Raw genomic sequence first — 22,976 nt, 5'->3', positions numbered from 1 at the left:
TTAACTAAAAACAAAAGGCTGTACACAGTTAGCCCGCAAATGTGAAATCTCAAGCAGCGGAAAGGCACAAAGAATTATACATTTTAAAGCATTTGTAGAAATTGCAAAGCACAGCATCTTGTGCAATTACTTTAGTGTTACTTTAGTTGTTCCACATACAAACAATAAAGCCTTTACCATCAGACATGTCTTTCAGCACCAGATTCTCAAGTTCCTGCCACTCTGTATTGAGTCTCTTCATTAACTTGAATGCATTGACTGGGTGGCCCAGGAAGCCCTCTGGATCGTTTATTGCACTCTCCGATAGCATATCAAATTTCTCTGCCCATCTGTAAAAAGCAAATTCACTTTAGAAACACATTTGTAAGAGAAATTAGAAGAAGGAAAACAAAACCATCTTCAAAAATACATTTTATCTACTTATAAGTGGAGCTCCACCCAAAAGGGGAAGTTTGGATTTAAGCATTCCTCCTCCCTCCTATGCCACATTTGGCATGTGTTTTTTTTTTTCGGGGGGGGGGGGGGGGGTTAACAGGTACCCGCTTAGGCCACCTAGGCGATCCAAGTGCAAGTTCTCCTCTATCCCTGCCAACCTGCAATCTTCTGGGACATGTCACTGCGCCTCAATGGTCAGGCAAAGCGTTCATGCACAGTGTGCACCCGACTGTGAAGCAGCAAGCTGTCACAGCCGGGTGCCCACACTTGTAATGCTGGTGCCAGGAAGAGGAGAGGGAGAGAACCGAGGGTTCGGACAGCCACATCATTGGACTGTGCATTTATTAAATGTCAGCTTCTGCACTTTGCTGACTTTTAATAAAACCCAAAAATGAGTGGAACTCCACTTTAAAGCAGAACGTTACTCTCCAAATCAAAATGAACCACTTGTTATGATGTTATATTTACTTGTTTTTTTCCTCTTTTTTTCAGTTCTGCAGTTGCTTCCTGGTTTTTGGCCTAGGCCAAAATGGGGTCATACATCCCAGAAGGCAGAAAGGATGGAACAGGTCATAACTAGAGAATCCCTGAAAACCCTCTTCTTCAGGAGAAGCCTATCCTACCCTAATCTAACAACTGTATTTTAAATTTTGTCCATCTGATCACCCCCCATTTCTACTACCCTCTGTTCCACTTGATCCTCCCTTCTAGATTGTAAGCTCTAACGAGCAGGGCCCTCTGATCCCTCCTGTATTGAATTGTATTGTAACTATAATGTCTTCCCTGATGTTGTAAAGCGCTGCGTAAACTGTTGGCGCTATATAAATCCTGTATAATAACAACAACAACAACAACAACAACAACACGACCCTGTTGTGGTGAAGGATCAATTATGGTTCCCTGTACGAAAAGGCTGCCAACTCCGACACCCTTCTAGCCAAGGTGATGGCCATCAGGGAAGGCTAGCTTGTGTGACAGCAGGTTCAGTAAACAGGTTCGTATAAAAACACCATGCCCTTTTTGTTACAGGAACCTGTACAATCACTCCTTGATGCACTAAATGATGTAGTGCATGGGTGCTCAACCTGTGGCTCTCCAGCTGTTGCAAAACTACAATTCCCATAATGCCTCAGCCTTTGGGAGACATGCTTGTACCTGTCAGCGGCTTGCAATGCCTCATGGGAATTGTAGTTCCGCAACAGCTGGAGAGCCACAGGTTGAGCACCCATGATGTAGTGCCTGAAATAATAAGTCTCTTGGAGGGAACGCTGGATCTTAGAAACCTGAAGGGGAACCCCCCTCCAGCTTGAAACCGCAGGATTTAGTTGAGGTGACCCACGTGCAGCAGCCTTTACCACCACCGATAGAGTGGGGGTGTCCCCCTCAAAAAGGGAAGAGCTTTGGACCTAGGGCTTTTTCTGGCACTGGCCTTATGGCTTGCCCCTGGCTCTAGCGCCCTGTTGGTAGCCAAAATGCCTTGCCGCTGGGACACCTGAGGAAGCAGTCCCAGAAGTTTTGAATGGGGGACTCCTGGTGCTTCTCTTTACAGTAGGTAGAGAGCACTTCCCTCCGGAAATCTTTTGGATATATTTGTCCAAATCACAAACAAACATTTACCATGAAAAAAAGAAAAACCTGCCAATAACTTCTTACAAGAAAGCTCGGCTGACCAGTTCTTAAAGTGGAAGTAAACCCCCTCTATTGTTTTCAGCCAAGGAAGCTGCCATCTTGGCCTCTGTTTAATCTGCAACTGCCATGATGCTTCACATGTGATCAGTTATGAAACCAGCCATTGGATGGTTTGACAGTTTGATTGAGAGCACATCCAATGGGAGTGTTTCATTTCCAGCATGTGCCGGAAAATAAATTGTTTTATGGATGGGTTTACTTCCGCTTTAAGTCAACGGTGTGCGCATATGTACAGACAAGAGAGCCAAACGAGAAACCTTTTGTATTGAATCCTTTAGTATGTTTTTGTGGGCCAGTCTATACCAGATTCGCACACCGGAACCCTGAAAAATGATTGCCGTTCTTGGGTAAAAATGTTTAGCTGGCTCAGGTGGATAAGCCTGCTGATGAACAGCAATTTTCAAGCTTCACGCAGATTCTCTAGTGAATTAAATACCCAATGTTATATACTTTGGGTAACTTTAGTTAGAGTTTGGGGGTTCTGTACTACCTGCTGTCCACGTTTTGGGTCCATTACAGACTGGACCCATGTTTTCCTCTAAAATGTCCCTGTATTTAGTGCCATCTTTAGTATCCTGCCCTCAAATTTCCTACAGGTTTCCAGTCACTGAAAAGTAACGCATCTCGTTCAGTCCACAGACGTCCGATTAGATACAATAAATTGGTGGCCAGCGATTGATTTTTTCAAAATTGTCAAGCCACACGGTGCTGACCCATTGCTCAAATTTCTTGCGGAATCAACCAAAATGTAAGTCGTACATGGCCAGCGTAATGCTAATAGTACATCCAAGGGCTGGGAAGTTGCAGTAGATTACTTTTGGTCTTTGGATTAGTTAGTTACCTTTAAAACGGAAATAGTTCATGGTTGGGTAGAATTCAGATTTGTGAGAACTGGCCTAGTTGCTTGTAGTCACACCCAACACCTGGCACAAATACCCAGGAGCAATGGCATTCCTTAAAGCCATCACGTTAATAGCAATTAAACTGTCCATAGCACCTTTTCTCCAAAAGTATAAAATATCTTTCAATGGTAAAACAAGGATATTACAATTATACAAACAATTGAGACCCCCCTTCCCAATAAAAAACAAAAAAGAAGGAGGGGAGGAGGTTACATGCACTGCAATGTCCTGCAAGAGGAAGTCCCCCCAAAAAAAAAAAAAGTACGGTAATATTTTCGGTCATTAAACTCACTTTTTAACCTGTTGCAGTTTGAGCTCTTCCGCCTTTATATAATCTTTTAGTGACGTGACCAGGTCCTTCTCAGTGTACAGCAAATCAGTCATGTGGCCTGCAATACAGAATGGAAAAGCATGAAGTCATCTGAGCACTTGTATACCGTCATGTCGCTGTCCTAGACAAGATTGCTCTCCGATGTTAGGCTGTGCGTTTTTATTTTGTCATTCTTTCATGCAAGTTACAGCAAATTGTATCTTGGGTGTATAGGACTTTCCCGTCACCAAAAATAAAACTATATATTTACATGTAAAAACAATTATATATCTTTATGACAAAACAAAAATCATTTCTCAAAACATACACTGTAGGCTTAGACCATAGATGAACAAAACCCCATATACAACTGTCAAAGGTTTAAGTGTATCAGTCTTATTGTAGAAGCTGCCTGACATGTTTCGAGTATCACTCTTCATCAGGGGTATAAACACAGACTCAGATAGGCTGTCGTGTCTGTGCAAACGTGGCTCACAAAACACACATGGCTCCGTGAGCAGAGAGCTGTAGACTGTCAGTCACAGCTCTCTTCTCATGTCCCTTCGCACTCATTGGAGTGCTGAGCCTCTCAGCAGCTTGCCAAGAGGCCGAGACGGGTGTGAGTCCAGGCACCGGGTGGATCCTGACTTCCATTGGTCGGGAGGATGTGGTGCCTGAACCGATACTCATGACAGCAGTAGAGAGTGGACTTCAGTCCGCTTCCTACTGAAAAAACGGGTCAAAGGAGTGCAAAACTAATTGCACTCATGTGAGCCATAGGAGAAGTCCAGCAAAACAAGCTTTAGCTGGCCTTCTCTTTTAACATAAAAAAAAATAAAAAAAATGATAAAGATAATTAACTCAGACATCCAGCAAGCCGCCCCCTGCCATAGAAGAATACTTACCTTTCCAGCTGGCTTCAAGTGAAACCAAGCAGTCTACATGAGCTCTGGGTGCCACTGCTAGCAGATACCTCCAGATGTTTTGCATAGCAATTCCAGCTGACCACTGCGGTTCCTGAGTTGGGACACACCCCAGGTGATGGAGAGCAAAGATTTCACTCGCTGCCTGCCAGAGAAGAGTTCTCTGTGTTTGTTCTAACAGAAGGGGGGGTGGGACGGACTTGGGGAAATGACTGATCGCTGTTCATACATTGTATGAACAGACGATCAGGCATTTCTCCACCTGACAGGACCGTGAGCTGTGTGTTTACACACACACAGCTCCCGGTTCTCGCTCTGTAACGAGTGATCTCGGGTGCCCGGCGGTGATCGCGCCCGTGCGTCGGGACTAGGGGCGAGTGGGGGGGGCGCGCGCCCCTATTGGCTGATTCGCGAGATGACGTATAGCTACGTGATCTCGCGCAGCAGTGCTGACCTGCCGCCGCTGGTCGGCAAGCAGTTAACATTTTAATCAGATTACGTAGACAGCAACAATAATACATTTTAATTAATTTGCTCCCCAGTGAACCATATATAGTATCCTAGTCGTTTGCAGTTTAATGGCCGGCTCACACTAGGAATCGCACAAGAACGTGCTACTGTTCAGCGCAGTGCGATTTGAGCCCATTCAATTTTAAATGGGCTCAATCTCACACTGCACCAAAAGTTAGTGCATGCATGAATATCAGACTTCCTGCAACTGAATGCGATCCTGTGCAAAACGAACTGCGCTTGCGGTGTCATTAACATTGACACAGCGTTATGACCGTGGTGCAGGAAACGCAAGTTACCCACACTGCATTTTGGTGTGAATGGGGCATAACATTATAGGCTGTTCTCCTTGCCAACAGTCATTGTTATAAGAGCAATGCTAAATAATACAAATGAAAAGACTAGGCAATGCTTACACTAAAGATTAGTAGTTCCTGGATATGAGATGGGCTGTGAAGAGAACACCCAGTACAAAGTTCCCATTATTGCAGACAAATGTTTAAATTGTATCAACATTCCAATGGCACTTGCGACTAAGGCCTCGTACACACGATAGGATCAGAGGAGAACGGTCTGAAGGACCGTTTTCATCAGTCTAAACCGATCGTGTGTAGGCCCCATAGGTTATTTAACCTTCGGTCAAAAAATGAGAACTTGCTTTAAAATTGAACCGATGGACGCCTAACCGATAGGTTTAAAACCGATCGTTAGTATGCAAAAGCATTGGTTAAAAACCTGTGCATGCTCAGAATCAAGTCGACGCATGCTTGGAAGCATTGAACTTAATTTTTTTCAGCACGTCGTATTTTACGTCACCGCGTTCTGACACGATCGGTTAATTGACCGATGGTGTGTAGGTGCGACAGACCATCAGTCAGCTTCATCGTTAACCAATGAGAACGGTCCTTTGGACCGGTCTCATTGGATGGACTGATCGTGTGTACGAGGCTTTATACTTTTATTGTATGCTCTATTTGTAAAACAAACGGGCTGCTTCATGCATAAGGATTAAAAAGACCAATTGTTTTATGACACTACAATCCAAAAGATGATTTCTGGTGGCCTGATGAGCCACCATGTATCAAACAAACACTATGGAGATCTCTGTATAGTTTGCTTTTTTCTCTCAATGATCGTTAGCCCAATCCAGTAGGCATAATGCAATATTTTCCTGAATACCTTCTTCAGGAAAATACTGCTTTATGACCACTGGATGTTGCTGGCGATCATAGGAAAAACAGGATGATTATTTGTGTCAGCTGTGTGACTGAGGTATTATCACAGCAAATGTTTTATATATGTTTATATCTTTGCTTGCATAAAGATTGAAGTAAAAAGTAAAACAGAACATTGAAAACTACCAAAGGCAGAACTGGGGACTGGCAGAATTTGGTCCTTTTAAATAAAGCTGTAATGTCCCCGTGGGTCATTAACACCATTTCAGATTATAAAAAGGCTTTCAAACGTCCCAGAGGTGTCAGAGCAGCATAAGGTTCCTTTCGCGCAGGCTTATCCGCTAGGCGGACTCTGCTTGCTTAGTAGGAGGATCGATCTGCTGAGCAGGTCCGTCTCCGCTCACTGTTCCGCGCTCTCCTCTATGGGGAGAACGGATGATAACAGACCATTTGTCAGTTTTCATCCAATCCGTCAGACCGATGGAAAAATAGGGTCTCCGTCTGGATTTCATGGACAGGATCATATAGCAGCGGACATCTCACCGCTGACATCCGCCGCTCCATAGGAGCGAATGGAGGCTCTGATCAGGTCCGTCTAAAAAGCTGACAGGTGGACCAGAAAGTCCGTGTGAAAATGCCCTATTAGAATATATGGACTGCTAACTAAATGAGGAAGATGATTAACACATGGGGAGGCCAATTTGCAGCTTTGAGGCTGGGTTCACACTGGTAGGACATGACAGTTATCCTACTTTGGATCAGACTTTGCCCTGCGACTTTTAGTCCGACACACGCCCGACTTCAATGAAGAGGGATCTGACTTTTATACCCGACACATTGTCAGGGATCGATCTTGAGGGGGAACTCCACTCCAAATTTTAAATAAAAAAAAAAAAAAACGGCATGGGTTCCCCCTTCAATAGCATACCAGGCCCTTAAGTCTGGTATGGATTTTAAGGTGAACCCCCTGCGCTGGTAAAAAAGCGTGGGGCTCCCCACAAAATCCATTCCAGACCCTTATCCGAGCATGCAGCCCTGCCGGTTAGGAAAGGGGGTGGGGGATGAGCAAGCGCCCCGGTCCCTCCTGAAACGCATGCCCTCAACATATGGGGGGGTGCTTTGGGGCAGGGGGGCCTTGCGCCTCCCCCCCCACCTAAAGCGCCTTGTCCCCATGTTGGAGGATAAGGGCCTCTTCCCGACAACCCTGGTCATTGGGGTCTGCGGGCAGGGGCTTATCGGAATCCTTTAATAAGGGGGCCACCAGATAACGTCCCCCCTCCCTATGTGAATGAGTATGGGGTACATTGTACCCCTACCCATTCACCTGGGGTAAAAAAAGTGTCAATAAAAATAAACACACTGCAAAGGTTTTTAAAGTAATTTATTAGGCAGCTCCGGGGATCTTTTTCGACTACTCCATGCCCTCCGGCCTCTTCTCCGCGCTCTTTTCGTTTTTTTTTCCCGCCGGGCTTCTCCGCTATATTCTGCTCTTTTGCTACCGGTTGCCCGGTCTTCTCAATTGTCTTCTTCCCAACGACTTAAATTGGCATGGGGCGTGGTCACCGGGTTGTTGTGCACCGCCCACACGGCATTACAGCGTGTCAACATCTGAAGATGCAAAAGAGCAGAAGATGGCAGAGGAGCCCGGCAGAAGAAACCAAATCGCTCCAGTGTAAACCAGGGCTCAATCAAATCAAGTCTAATCTGTACTGGTGCTTCCACACAGCTGAAATATAAATTGTCCGTCAAGGGCAATATGGGATTTTCCTCCCTCTACATTTATAAAGCACATACACACAAACATATTGGAAATATATTCTGGATAATGGGGTAAATGTATAGCCCAAATTAAAAATATGTGAACTGTAATAATCTCAAACATATTGCATCAAACAAATGCTGTTCTTTATTCTTTTAGAATTTTTTTTTTTTTTTTTTATCTCAGTGCTGCTGATCTCCAGCATCCCCAAGCACTTACTCCAGTGGCAGCTACGTCATTGCTCTAACTAGGCTTCCAAATGATGACAAACAGTGGAGCACAATGAACATTTCCGTGTTTGCTTTTAATCCCCACCAGAACAGCGAGATCCGAGAGCAATTGGGAAAACCGGGACAGAGCATTGTTAGGATGACAGTTGCTGAGATAATAATAATAATAATAATAATAATAATATCTTACCAATTGAAGTGAAGAAGTCTGCATGTCCTTGGCATATAGGCAACAGCAACAAGATGGGCAAGTAATGGAAAACCTTCATCTCCTTCATTGTGAACCTATAGAAAATACAATACATTTAGAGTTGCAGCTTTGAATATTAGAGAGCAAACCTATTCCTACAGAAGCAGGGAATATGCTACAGTGCAGTGCAAGGCCCCACATGGCCAGATGAGATTACAACATTTTTCTCTGTCTGGCAAGGTAGCCCTTATCACAACCCCTACACAGACAGACATCAACTATGACAGCAGCTGTCAGTGAACAATAACATGTTCCCTGAGGGTAGCCAAGGCTCATACATTTAACCAGCTGCAATTAGAAACCACAAATATACCAACAAGTGTTGACAGCTTTGTTCATTGATATCAATGATGCCTGACCATGACTTTAAAGTACCCCTAAAGCAGAAATACATTCAATCCAGAATGGTCATCGAATGGCAGGCATCCCCAGGTACCTGCAGGCCAGGTCTTTATGGGGTTGACTTACTAAAATTGTATGAATTAGGTCGGCTCGTGCATAGGAACATGAAGTTGCCATCATCCCTCAATGATTACAAATGTAAAAGGTAACCTCTGTAGTTGGGATTGTATAGGCAACAATAATATAAAAAGGATACAATTTATTTATACAAATATAGAAAAATTAATTTTTACAACACATATGATATATAAAAACACGAAAAAGGATAATGTACAGCAAAAGATATAATGCCACAATTCTAGTTCTCCAGAATCTGTTTACCCCATTAGTGGTTGTTCAGTCTTTGAGATCTTCAGATGTTGATCTGGAGGAATAGAGACTTTGAGTGCTTTGAAGACAGTTTATACATATTGGGGTTTTCTTTGATATTGTTTGACTGTCATTTATTTTTGGATTTTGACTGTCATTGGAAATACTTGCATTGGTGCCTGCATTTCCTCAGTGAAATCGCCGCATTCAATATTTTATCAATTCCCCAGGGTTTTGGTTTGTTTCTCGTCACTTGGTCCCTCCCTTCCCATCCGGTGCCAAAAAAGAAGGAGGGGGATATTTCAGCCACAGTGCTGGTCTCCCAACCTTTTGTTTACTCCCGATAAAACAAAAAGCGCCGAGTATTCTGCATTTAATTTTTAAAATAAAGAGTATCCAGCACTTACATCATATAAAACAATGGTGAAGTCCGGGAAGCTGGTGTAGATCTTTGCCGACGACCAGTTGAGCATCTGAGCCAGGTAAATGCAGCCGCTCGATGCCGGGGGGAGCCGACTGTGTCCGTGATGGTGAAGTGCTGCTGTGCTGGAATCTCGTTTGCTGGCGTGTGACGTCAGCTGGACGGGGGGCGAGGAGGACCATGACGCGTTTCAGAGCGTGCGCGAGTCAGGGAACAGACCTGCGCGCTCTTTTTTCAAGTGTTCCTTGACTTCACCATTGTTTTATATGATGCAAGTGCTGGATACTTTTTATTTTAAAAATTAAATACAGAATACTCAGAGGCGCTTTTCCTTTTGTTTTATCTCTCGCATATTTTGAGCTGGCTTCGCTTCTGGAGAGCTGCCCTGAGCAACTGTAATAATCCGCACTGGCAGTTTATAGCCACCAACAATAGCCTATTGGCACTTTGCTGGGACTGATCCCTAAATGGTCTTATGAACTTTTAGACCATATACGCTGCCGTTGTGGTTTTTTTCCTATCACTTATTATTTATACACTTTGATTGTTTGTGCAGACATCCTGAGCGCTGTAACCTACTGCTATATTTTTTGTTTACTCCCAGTTCTAAGATCTGGGAGGTTTTGGCACCGCTTGTAATAAGAATAAAAGTAATAAAACAAGTGTAAAAATATTAAGTAAAATAAAAAAAGTTTTTTTTCAAAACGCCCCGTAAACGCCGTTCAAAGCCCACATGTGAGGTATCGTCGCGTGCGTTAAAGCGTGCAACAATTCTAGCACTAGACCTCCTCTGTAACTCAAAAATAGTAAGCCTGATAAAAAAAAAAAAAATGTTAAAGCGGCACCTATGGAGATTTTTAAGTAACAAAGTTTGGCGCCATTCCATGAGTGTGCGCAATTTTAAAGCGTGACATGTTAGGCATCTATTTACTCGGCATAACATCATCTTTCAATTATACAAAAAAATTGGGCTAACGTTACTGTTTTGTTATTTTTTAAATTTGTGAAACCGTTTTTTCCCCCCCAAAAAAAAGGCGTTTGAAAAATTATTGCGCAAATATCGTGCGAGAAAAAAAAAAAAGTTGCAATGACCGCCATTTTATTCCCTAGGGTGTCTGCTAAAAATTTATAATATATATATTATATATATATATATATATATATATATATATATATATATATATATATATATATATATATATAAATAATGTTTGGGGGTTTTGATAAATTTTCTAGCAAAAAAAAAAAAAAAAAATTGTGATTTTTACATGAAGGAGAGAAGTGCCAAAATAGCCCCGGTAGGCAAGTGGTTAAACAGGAAGAGAAAAATTTCCCAACATGATCTGAACTTTCTAAACAGTATATAAATGTGAAGACCGCAGATACACATGTAAGGGCTCTTTCACACGGAGCGGACCGTTTCTGGGTCCGCTCCGTGTGTCCGTGGGGATCCCCGCTGAGCTGTCGGCGGATAGGGCGGTCCCCGCACACAGTGCAGGGACCGCCCTGCCTCTGCTCCGCTCTCCCCTATGGGGGACCGGACGCAGACTGTCCGTCTGCATCCGGTCCGTTCCGCCGAACGGAAGAATAGGGTTTCTTTCGTTCGGAAAAGCGGATCCCGACTGACGCGGACGCTAGCGGATGCTCCATCCGCTAACGGACGCGTTCCCATAGGGATTCATTACAAGTCCGTTAACGGACTTGTAATGAACGGACGGACGGAGCGGACATGTGAAAGGGGCCTAAAACCTATGTAGGGAGATTTGGCTCATCCCTGTGTATCATCTGAGGCTGTTCACTTCACTGTATGGAGGGTTTACATCCACTTGAACTGAACAAGCTGAACTTGGAAGCTGATTGCCTATCATGCACAGCTGCACCAGATTTTTCACTGTCCAGTTTTAGTAAATCAACCCCTATGTGTTTGAGCACTTGGGCATTCCAGGACCAAGGCTCGGTTCACATCTACACAGTTTGCTTTTGATCCAATCCTGCAGTGCGGTTTTGACGCGTTTTGCATTTTTTTGGCCAATATGTTGTTGGGCAAATTGAAAAATACAAATTAGGCTAAAATCGTTGCAAAAACACACTACATGCTTTTCTGCCGCATCTTCACTGAAGTCTATTGAACCAAAAAAGTTTTGCGTTTACAAAAGTCCCTGACCTGTTCCAAAACATAGCAGCTGAAAAAAGCAGAGATGTAAACAGGTCCCATAGGAAAGCATGTTAAATGAACTGTAGTGCACTTCTGCAAAAAAGCACCAAAGAAAATGCACAAGTGTGAACCAGGCCTAAAGATTTTATGAGCATTTTATGAAGAAAAAAAAGAAAAAAAGAAGAATGAATGAACTAGAATAGATTTTGTATTTCTTGATTAAATATATACAGGCAGATGTTAAAGATGTGAACCTGGTTGTTACATAAACATTTCCTTTTTATGGTCTCATTTGGAAATACAATAGCATTACATAACTAGCTCTTGGCTGGAAATTTGACACACTTTAGATATTCGCAGAGTCATTTAGGTTATACTTGAATGAATTGGACACAATTTCTGTAAAACTCCTGCAAATCTATGGAGGAACTGGAAAAGCTCTGGAACTGGATTTAGAGATTTTGCAGTTTTGAAACAAGTGTACCCGGCATTGTCGGCCAAATGTTTTAAGAAATAAAGGGATATGGAATTAGGTCTGGGTTTACAAAAAAAACATGGCAGAATTTGGATGATGCCGTGCTCTGTAGCCAATCTTGCCATCATTATTAGCAACTACTTCATATATGGATTCTGCTATAGCAGGTCTATGCGATTAGGCTGTAGGAGATCATTAGTTCGTATAGACCAGTGGTTCTCAAACTGGGGGTCGGGACCCCCATGGGGGTCAAATGATGATTTGCCAGGGGTCACCAAATCCTGGGCTGTTCCTGAAGCCTACACGCTCTCCCAACCTTTTCGTGGATTCCCATCAGAGCTGTCCCTGGAGCCCGCAGCCACTTCACAGCATGGGTGGGGGGGCACAGACTAGAGGTCAGCTGACTGGTGAGGAATGTGAAGTGGGAGGGGCTGGAGGAGACCCCATATCCCGATTTTGGCATAGGTGTCATTGCTGCGAGACACCACAGAGCTGGAGACACAGTGAGTAACCGCACTGCCACTCATCCCATTCCCCCCCAACCAAGGAGTAAGAAAAGGAATACAAATAGAGAATACACAGAAGGGAGATGAAAAGAGGGGGGGGGGACAAAGAAAAAGGGAGAGAAAAAGGGAGAGAAAGAGCTAGAAAGGCGGCTAGAGAGAGGGATGGCGAAAAACGAAAAAGAAATTAGGATAGAGAGAGATAAAAGGAAAAGAAAGGAGAAGAAAGAGAAAGAGTTATAGGTACATCCTAAAATGTACCATAAGGGTTTTTAATACTGTACAAGAGGAAAGGACTAAATATCCGTGGGTTAGGGGCACAAATTACTCATCTTGCCTTGGGTACTGACAACCCACGCTACGAAAATAATTTTACTGTTAGGGGTCCCCACACATTGGGAAATTTTATTAAGGGGTCCCGACCCTAGAATGGTTGAGAACCACTGGTATAGACAAAGGGGTTATACAAAAAGCATGTTAGGGGGTAGCAAATTCTCTTACATTATTTCCAACAAAACAGTTACCTATTCGTTGCACTTCTCTATGATATGGGGATAAAGAACACTAAAGCTGCAAAGAGTGGTTAGGTATGCAAACACCACTTTGGATAAAAGTAGGGGCGATCAGTTATCATGGGCTTTCCGGTTTATGACTGTACAAGAGAAGGCATACCAAACATGCTGAAACCCACCCCAGTACTGCATTACTATTGAAAAAACTAAGAGAACGGACACAATTGTTCAGTCTGATCACCTTCTCCATTGAGATCAGTTGACCAGATTTTCTAAAGCTGACCATAGACATGAAATCCTCTGCGAATCCAATGAAAACACTGGATCAGAGGACTTTCTAGCTAAAAGCACCTTTAACACAAGCCACTCAGGTTGGAAATGTAAAAGCTACAATAAGCAGACACAGTGAACATCTTTGCAAGTTAGATCAACTTGAAGCCCGTGTGTCCTAAGGGGTCCAGGGTGGCGCTGAGAGCGCAAGGTAAAGGCCCCAAGAACAACCCAGGATGTCCACCGGAAAAAAAATAAAGAGGAGAGGCAGGAAAGCCCTTAATATTTTTACATACACATACCAACCTAGAACTCCAAGAGTGCTGATTTAGATAATGAATATGGGAATTACCATTCTGCAAGGTTGCAATAACCCAATAGGGTAGAACACACAACTTTCTGTGGGGGAAAGTGGAGAATACTGCTGTCTACACAGGAAAATAAATAAATCTGGTTACCCTGGATGCCTCGGGGTTCCCAGTCCTTGGTCCTCAGAGGCAACATCAAGGGCAGGAAGTACATATTATGGGGGACAGAAAAAAAAACCTGTTGGTGGGTCAAACAGCAGAGGCTGGTGTGGTGTCTGGAGATGAATCAAAGGCATCGTAATTGAGAAGGGACTTGGCCCCAGAGTGAAGTTAATGAAGTTTTACTTTGCAACGGATACCCAGTCACGTGCAAGGGTGGGGGAGAAACAGCCTTTTGCCTTTAGTAAAAGCGGTTTCAGAAAAAAAAAAAAAAAAAAGTTTATTAATGCCGCGTACACACACACCCGTTTTTTTCCTCAGAATAAACTTGACGGGTTTTTCCGATGGAATTCTGCTCAAGCTGTCTTGCATACACACAGACGCACCAAATTGCGACCGTCAAAAACGCGGTGACGTACAACACTACGACAAGCCTAGAAACATGTTGTTTAATGTTTATTTTTCTGTCGGAAATCCAGGCAACAGCTTGCCATAGATAGGTAGAATTTCAAATGAAAATTCTTAGGAAAATAATGTTTTTCTAATCATTAATGGGGTAAGGAAAGGAAAAGAAAGAAAGAAAGAAAGAAAGAAAGAAAGAAAGAAAGAAAGAAAGAAAGAAAGAAAGAAAGAAAGAAAGAAAGAAAGAAAGAAAGAAAGAAAGAAAGAAAGAAAGAAAGAAAGAAAGAAAGAAAGAAAGAAAGAAAGAAAGAAAGAAAGAAAGAAGCCCTGTGAAAAATACAGATGGGTCACGACCTGATTAATAAAAAATAAAACATATATTGAATGATAAAGACCAAAAACTGATTCTGTCTAGAGAATTCTCTTCGCCACTATCTATGAATCTCCTCTAGTCGCTGGCAAGTGTTAATATTTCTACTCGGTTGCAGAGAGCTGAAGCCATCGACCTTCACACGACAGATGCATTTTGAGCTGATGCCAAGCCAAGTTGGGATGCTGCCCACAGATCCTCACTGTCAAAGACGAAGAGATGATTTTATGCCTGGTCCAGAAGGAAGGGGTTTTTCTAAAATTACACTTTTAGTGTATCCTTGTGAAAATATCTATAATGGACAATAGTATTCACAACTTACCTTTACACTATTGTGTACAACAGGGGTGCCCAACCTTTTGAAGAGTGAGGGCCACTTAAGCAACTTCGTAACCAGTCGCGGGCCACAATGAGCGGAGCGGGCGGATGACAGGTCACGGCAACTCTATAGGCCCTCTGATCTGCCCTGATGGAAGGGGATGAATTCCCTTCCGTTTTTCAGATTGTAGGTAGGCGGGCGTAAACGGACACCTGACTCTCTGAAGTGGTGAATTGAGGGTCCCATTTGGTCGGGCTGGTTGTGTGAAAAGGGCCCAAGACTGCTTTCACACTGATGTGCTGCGGTTTACCCACACTGCGGGTGCAGCGTAGTGCACCTGTGTCTATCCTGCGGGTTAGCTGAACTTTGCCATAGACTCCTCCTGTGGCAAAAGCCAGTGCTGTAGAGGAAACATTGGCTTATGGGGCTCTGCTCCGCAGCCACTTTCTTCCTCTACTACCAGCTTCATTCACACCACTGATGCTGTGGTATGACGGGTCGGCAATCTGCAAACTGGGCTTGCCAACCTGCCATTCCAGAGCAGGAGGTCGCGGGCCACATGTGGCCCCCGGGCCACTGGTTGGCCACCCCTGGTGTACAACATAAATCTGAGTTAGGGACCTTTGATTGTAAGCTCCTTGAGGGTAGGGACTGATGTGAATGTACAATGTATATGTAAAGTGCTGCGTAAATTGACAGCGCTATACAAGTACCATAATAATAATAATAATAATAATAATAATAATAATAAAATGCCATTAATCAATGCCTGTGTTATGCAGCCTCCTAAAGAGTTCTCGCTGCTTAAAGCAGGACTTTACCCATAACAACTTGATAAAAAAAAAAAAAAAAAAAAATATATGCATTTTATGCATTCAAATAAAAAGCCTTCTATTTGTAACAGTCTCACCAGCACCCCCAATACTTACCTGAGACACAGCAGTGAGGCCATTGGCTCCTATGGAGGTCAGGGGCAGTTAGCCAATCAGGAAACAGGGGATGGGGGCCAAATGGCAGCTCCGTGTCTAAATGGACACACAGAGCTGCAGCTCTGCTCGGGTGCCCCCATAGAAAGCCGCTTTCTGTGGGGGCATGCGACAGGAGGAAGGGGCAAGGAGAAACAAAGTGGGACCTGAGAAGAGGAGGATCCAGGCTGCCCCCTGCAAAGCCACTGCACAGAGGTGGCAAGTAAAAACATGTTTGTTATTAGGAAGGAAGAACAACCAATAAAACATCATTAAAGGGGCAGTCTACTGAAAAATAAACATTAACATTTTCGGAGTTAGATTTATTTCCCATCATAAGGGTGGGCAACTGGTTTCTGAGAAGTGAGGAAAGGCACCAGCTAAAACTAACAAGGTCACCCTTTGCCTATATAGTGTGGGAAGGGCTTGTCAAACATTACAATGGCGTAAACCAAAATAGAAATATTTTGTCAGCTTACTTGGATGGAATTTTAGTGGTGAATTTACTTGTTCAACTGTAGCTTTTACTTAATATAAAATGTTATCAACCTGTGCTTCTTTTTCCAGCTTGTAATGTGAAAAAATGGTTTGGTACACACTGTTAGGCACATGATGTGTTCCGTTCATTAATAAATTACCAATTTATCGCACATACTGCGTTTCCCCGAAAATAAGGCCGGGTCTTACAGTAATTTGGGCTACAAAAAAACAAAAAAAAAAAAAAAAAAAAAAAAAAAAACACACACAGGCTTATTTTCAGGGGATGTCTTATTTATTAACGACGGTACTGTACAATAATCTACATTTATTCAAATACAGTCATGTCATCTTCTGGAATTTTCTATAATTATATATATATATATATATATATATATATATATATATATATATATATATATATATATATATATATATATATATACATACACACACACATACACATATATATATACATATATACACATATATACATACACACACACACACACACACAGGAACACTTTTTGAATCAGAACTCCTGGGATATTGATCTGGTCAATTAAGTAGCAGAGGGGGAGGGGTGTATACAGAGGGGGTTGTTAATTAAAATTAACAGCAAAGCAGCTGAAACTGATTAACAACAGGTTCACTAGATGGGCAACAATGAGACGACCTCCAAAACAGGAATGTTTTTTCAGGTGGAGGCGTCTGACATTTTTTTCCCTCCCTACGCATCTTTTCTGACTGTTTTTCACTAGTTTTGCATTTAGCTAGGGTCAGTGTCACTACTGGTAGCACGAGGCGATACTTGGACCCTATAAAGGTTGCACAGGCAGTCCAACTCCTCCAGGATTGCACATTAATACGTGTCATTGCCAGAAGGTTTGCCGTGTCTCCCAGCACAGTCTCAAGAGCATGGAGGAGATTCCAGGAGACAGGCAGTTACTCTAGGAGAGCTGGACAGAGCCGTAGAAGGTCCTTAAACCATCAGCAGGACCGGTATCTGCTCCTTTGTGCAAGGAAGAACATAATGAGCACTGCCAGAGCCCTACAAAATGACCTCCAGCAGGCCATTGGTGTGAATGTCTGACCAAACAATCAGAAACAGACTTCATGGGGGTGGCCTGAGGGCCCAACGTCCTCTAGTGTGCTCTGTGGTCACTTCCGGACACTGTGGAGCTTGATTGTCATTTTCCATTGAATACCAGAATTGGCAGGTCCGCCACTGGTGCCCCATGCTTTTCACAGGTGAAAGCAGGTTCTCCCTGAGCATATGTGACAGACGTGAAAGGGTCTGGAGAAGCCACGGAGAACTTGATACTGCCTGTAACATCGTTCAGCATGACCGGTTTGGTGTTAGGTCTGTGATGGTCTGGTTAGGCATATCCATGGAGGGACGCACAGACCTCTACAGGTTACACAATGGCACCCTCACTGCCATTAGGTATTGGGATGAAATCCTTGGACCCATTGTCAGACCCTATGCTGGTGCAGTAGGTCCTGGGTTCCTCCTGGTGTACGACAATGCCCGGCCTCATGTGGTGAGAGCATGCAGCCAGATCCTGGAGGATGAAGAAATTGATACCATTGAATGGCCCCCACGTTCACTTGACCTAAATCCAAAAGAACACCTCTGGGACATTATGTTTCGGTCCATCCGGTGCCGCCAGGTTGCACCTCAGTCTATTCAGGAGCTTAGTGATGCTCTGGTCCAGATCTGGGAGGAAATACCCCAGGACACCATCCGTCATCTCATTAGGAGCATGCCCTGATGTTGTCAGGGCATGCATACAAGCACTTGGGGGCCATACAAACTACTGAGGACCATTTTGCGTTGTTGCAATGAAATTTCAGCAAAATGGGACTAGCTTGCTGCATAATTTTTTCACTTTGAATTCAGCCCTCTGTAGGTGGATAATTTTAATTTCCATAAAAATTATATTCCATCCTTTCATTCCCAACACATTACCCAGTCCATATCAGTATAGATATCCAGCATGAGATTTTTGCCCGTTGAGATCCAATATGTTTTCAAAGTGTTTCTATAATTTTTTTTTTTTGAGAGAGAGGACATACATACACACACACACACAGATCCTTTAAAGCATGATAGACCACACAGTGCTTGTGCTGTGTCATTTTCCCCTCTCTATGTTCTAAAAAAAAAAATAAAAAAAAAAAAAAATTAACCCCATCTTATTCCTCCCTGCTCGTGATGTTGATAATGTCGTCGTCCCCCTTTCTTCTTTTATTGTTTTTTGAATGTTCATTTATGCATGTTTGTACCGATTTGTCTTAGCCCATGTTGGGCATTAATAAAAATTATATTTGAAAAAAAATCCCAAGCATTATTTTCAGCCTTGCTCTGAGGTATTCACTGCAGGACTACAGATTTGTCCCCATCCCCCCCCCCAAATGTTATGGAGAATAGGGGGATGATAGATAGATATACACACACATACACACATATATATATTACTAAACCCACAGCAGTAAAACATGCTTGTTATACTTCACTGTGAAACCTAATGGGGTTGTATAAAAAAGTTGACCCTGTCTTCTCTGATCCTCTCCTTTTTCCACATCCCCAATCCATCTGCTGATAGAACAGAGACTTGGGGGCACTCTGCGTATGCTCAGTTTGGTGTATATTGCAAGAAAGTTGCTTCTTTTTTTCTTGGGAGGGCGCATGTGATCAGCACAGGGCCAATCGGTACTGTCCAGTCAAAGGGTCATGCAGCCTAAAAGGACGACCAGGGGAGAATGAAAACTCCTCCTACAAGCTTTAACCAGTGTTCTGCTGGACACTGATAGAAGTCACATGACCGCTATATAGTGCTGATGAGAAAAAGTATTTAGTATTGTACTGTGGGAGACCAGATATAGTGAATGCAGAGTCCTGGGTTTAATAACACTTTAAATCACAGCAGAAAGGCATTCTAATCACTTGTGGTGGGTCACAGGACATTGCACTTTTTCTTATTAAATAAACCCAACAAGGTCTTCATAACACAGCAATCAACACATTTATTAGTGTGACTAGAATACATTGATGAAAAACAATCGCTGCAGAAATTCCTCCAACATTCATCTCAGAAGACAACATCGGCTTTCTTGGATCTTCCTAAAATAACCAAAAGTCAGGGGAGTAAGCCAGACTTCTACAAGATGCTTCAAGGAAGCTCCAGGCTACCTAAATGTACGGCCCTCTGGCATCACCCTCAATGTGACCTCAGGAAACAGGTTTGTCCATTACAAAAAGCTTTTATTTTTTCCTTGTACTGTATGTGGAGAACAGTAAACAGCTGCCATGTCATGTACACACACTAGGACAATGTACAGTGAGGCAGGCAGGGTTCATACACAATATCAGACAAGGTTCACTGAATAAAAAAGGGATTGCAGAACAAATATTCTGAACAATAAAACTAACATACCCACAAGAAGGCTGATGCCAGGTGTGCAAACCACTTGCCCTCGCTGACCCAGCATGCTGCAGAAAATTTCACACTGGTGACAGAAGCCAGGGAGCGCCATTCAGCTGACCCAGCCAGTGAGGGAGAGACTTGCATAAGGGAAGGTGTGGGGTGTCTTAGCGATTCTGTTGCTAGCGAGTGCTCATGTGGCACGGCCATCATATTAAAGGGGTTGTAAAGGTTATGCAAAAGAGGAAAGATATGGACAGCCGCACTCCAATTTCTTAAAAAGACGTGCCCTTTATTGGGTAAAGGAAAAATGCACTACAGGTATCAGCACACAGTGGGAAAAACAACTGACGCGTTTCGCATTGGATATCAATGCTTAGTCATATCTCATTGTCCTCTTTTCCATATCCCGTGCATTGCCTGCACCCATTGGTTTCTGAGTGGACATTGATTGTTCTAGTGTGCTCACCTGGAGCGGCAGCCTTCCTACCGGTAAAGGTTAGTTTTTTATTTTCTAAATAGGTTGACTTACCTTTTCCTTCAAATTCCCTTCTCAATGCTTTTTTCCTTTGTCTGAATGTCTCACTTCCCGTATCTCCTCATTAAGCTTGCCCCATCATCCAAGCCGTTCTCGCTGGGGGTTAGTCAGAGTTTTTGCCCCCTCCCTTGCAGGTTTTGTACCCACCTCTGGCAGGTGACACCCGATCTGGGTGCGGAGCGCACCCCCATAGCACGGCTACTGACATCCCCCATGTTTTGACACCCGGGTGCAAAACGTCTCCCCCACTCCCTCTTGGTATGCATCACATGTCCTGTCCTCTCTCCTATGAGAGAGGGATTCTGACACTGCGGCGACGGGGGGCAGTGACTGGTCAGCATTCACACTATAAGACGCAGGGACATTTCACTCCGTTTTTTGGAGTAGTAAAACTGCGTCTTATACGTCAAAAAATACGGTACCTGTCCTGGAGTCCTGCCCCCCCCCCCTTGCCATCCTCGGTGAGGGAACCAGGAAGTGAAGCGCTCCGGCTTCACTGCCCGGTTCCCTACGGCACATGCGCGAGTCGCGCTACGCCTGCCGATTGGCTCCCGCTGTGTACTGGGAGCCGAGTGTTCCCAGAACACAACGGGGGGGGCGGGGTGAGGTGACGTCATGCCCGCAGTCTGCCCGAGACTGTGTGGCCGGAAGTGGGTGCAAATACCTGTCTTTAGACAGGTATCTGCACCCCCCTCCCCCCTGAAAGGTGTCAAATGTGACACCAGAGGGGGGGAGGGTTTCCGATCAGCGGGAGTTCCACTTTAGGGTGGAGCTCCGCTTTAAAGGAACCTAAAATGTCGTCCGCTGAAAATTCGATTTTTAGAAAGGTGTCGGAAATATAGATTTTTTTTTTGGCGCACACACACTCCTTTGATTGTTCTGCGAATTTAACTAGCTTATGGTGTCGTATTAGGTCCTGTGACTCAAAAAAATGAAATGCAGCAGAAACGCAACACATGTGCATTTTTTTGATGCATTCTTGCTGTGTTTTTAATGCATTTCAATTGGAAGGTGCGTTTTTTGCCAAATAAGCACCAAAAATGCAGCAAGTAGAATTTATAACACTGCTTCAAAAAGGTGTTGATAAAAAAAAAAAAAAATGAATTTCTATTTAAATTATATTAATTAAAACAGGGATCCTCAAACTACGGCCCTCCAGCTGTTGCAGAACTACGAACTACACATCCCATGAGGCATTGTAACACACAGACATGATTAGGCATGATGGGAATTGTAGTTCCTGAACAACTGGAGGGCTGTAGTTTGAAGACCCCTGAATTAAAAAGTAAAATATAATACTCTTTTTAAACCGTCAATTTTGATTTCAGCTCAGGGAATCCTAATTTTTCGGTAGCAACGTTTTCATTTCAGTGCACCACCAGTTACTGGTGTCAACTACAATGGGAATCTACTCTCACTGTATGCATTGGGCTGCGTTCATTGCCAAAACAATATACATTCTCATGGTTTACTAGTGGCATTGCTTTGGGTGTGTGTTGGATAAAAATGGAACATGCTGCATTAAAAGGGTTATAAAAAGTCTAAAAAAATGTTTACCCTAAAGGCATTCCTTGCATTAAAGGATAAGTCCACCTTTCATAACAGGTTACATGTTACACCCTGCATATGGGTGTAACATGTTATGAATGCACCGGCTCCCAGGGCATATATATTTTAGTCTATTAGGAAAAGAATACATTCTAGTGGTTGTACAAAGCTATTCACTGTAAAAAAGAGGAAGGGCACATAACGAAATGTTTGTTTCTCATTTCTTGCTCCTTCCACTTTCACCATGCATTTATTACATTCCCCAAATGTTTCAACATCTCTAATCTGGTCAGTTTATTGCCTCATACAATGAGGCCCAATCAGTGGCATGCAATGCTTCAATGTGCTGAGTACAATGAGAACCTTATACACAAGAATATAAGGATCTTCTCAATATAAGGTGTACTCAAACAGCATAAAAGCAATTTTTAATGCAGAGGCTAGATTCACTTGCATTTTAGCACATATTTGTGTTTATGTTTATTTACACTTTTTTTGATGAATGCCAACAACCGTGTTATAAAGTTCCCCTAGATGCATTTTGCAAGTTAAAGCTTGGAAAAAAAAAAAAACCTGCAATAAAATCTGTAGTTTCTATCCAAGATGCCCAATGATGCAATAGATTTCATGCAGACTGCAATTTCCAGAATGCACCCGATTACATTGTTATGTTTGCTATGGAATGCACATGCAACGTCTGGATCATACTGCTGGGAATCCTCTAAATGGGAATGCAGCCAGAATGTGTTAGGACTGCATGCAGAGGTGAAGTAGAGCAGCTTTGGCTGAAATGGAATTGCTGCAGCAAAGAAGCCATTTGAGAAAAAAAAAAAAAAGTGACACGTGTATAGTAGCACCCCCATAGGAAACGTTGGCTTTAGACAGGATACAATTACTGCTGTCTACTTTCTAGAAACAAAAGCGGTCCTGTCCTGCGCACATAGGAACCAATGAGAGGGGCATGGTGCTGAAGGCAAGAGCCATGGCTGCAGTCTGCTTGCTTACACTTTACTCCAGGCAGCTCTGGAATGTTATTCCTAAGGGTGCCTCTCCCACTCTCAACTCCCGAATGACGGGTGAAATGTGGAACTATACAGCCTTGTGTGAAAGCCACACGTCTGAAAACTAAAAATGGGTGAAAATACTCTCAATTCATCATATTGGTCACACTGCTTCAATATGGAATATCTGCAGAGATTTATAAATACAGATTACCATGAACACAACATTTT

The 22,976-nt window shown here is 43.2% G+C and overlaps 1 protein-coding gene across 5 annotated transcripts in view; it reads right to left on the bottom strand.

Annotated features, from left to right (window-relative positions):
• P4HA1 (prolyl 4-hydroxylase subunit alpha 1) overlaps window positions 1-22,976 on the bottom strand; it is a 63,505-nt gene that overhangs the window by 33,706 nt on the left and 6,823 nt on the right. For all 5 annotated transcript variants that reach the window (XM_040362298.1, XM_040362297.1, XM_040362295.1 and 2 more), the window contains exons 2-4: window positions 8,124-8,218; window positions 3,319-3,415; window positions 178-329 (exon numbers count right to left, since the gene is read on the bottom strand). In XM_040362298.1, the coding sequence (XP_040218232.1) occupies window positions 178-329; window positions 3,319-3,415; window positions 8,124-8,211 (337 nt within the window). In that variant the 5' untranslated portion in view covers window positions 8,212-8,218. The remainder of the gene's footprint in view (window positions 1-177; window positions 330-3,318; window positions 3,416-8,123; window positions 8,219-22,976) is intronic.

Source organism: Rana temporaria, chromosome 8, assembly GCF_905171775.1.
Source record: "Rana temporaria chromosome 8, aRanTem1.1, whole genome shotgun sequence".
Classification (NCBI taxonomy): Eukaryota; Metazoa; Chordata; class Amphibia; order Anura; family Ranidae; genus Rana; species Rana temporaria.
The sequence above is the reverse complement of the archived record's forward strand: the minus strand, read 5'-3'. Positions and strand labels throughout refer to the sequence as shown.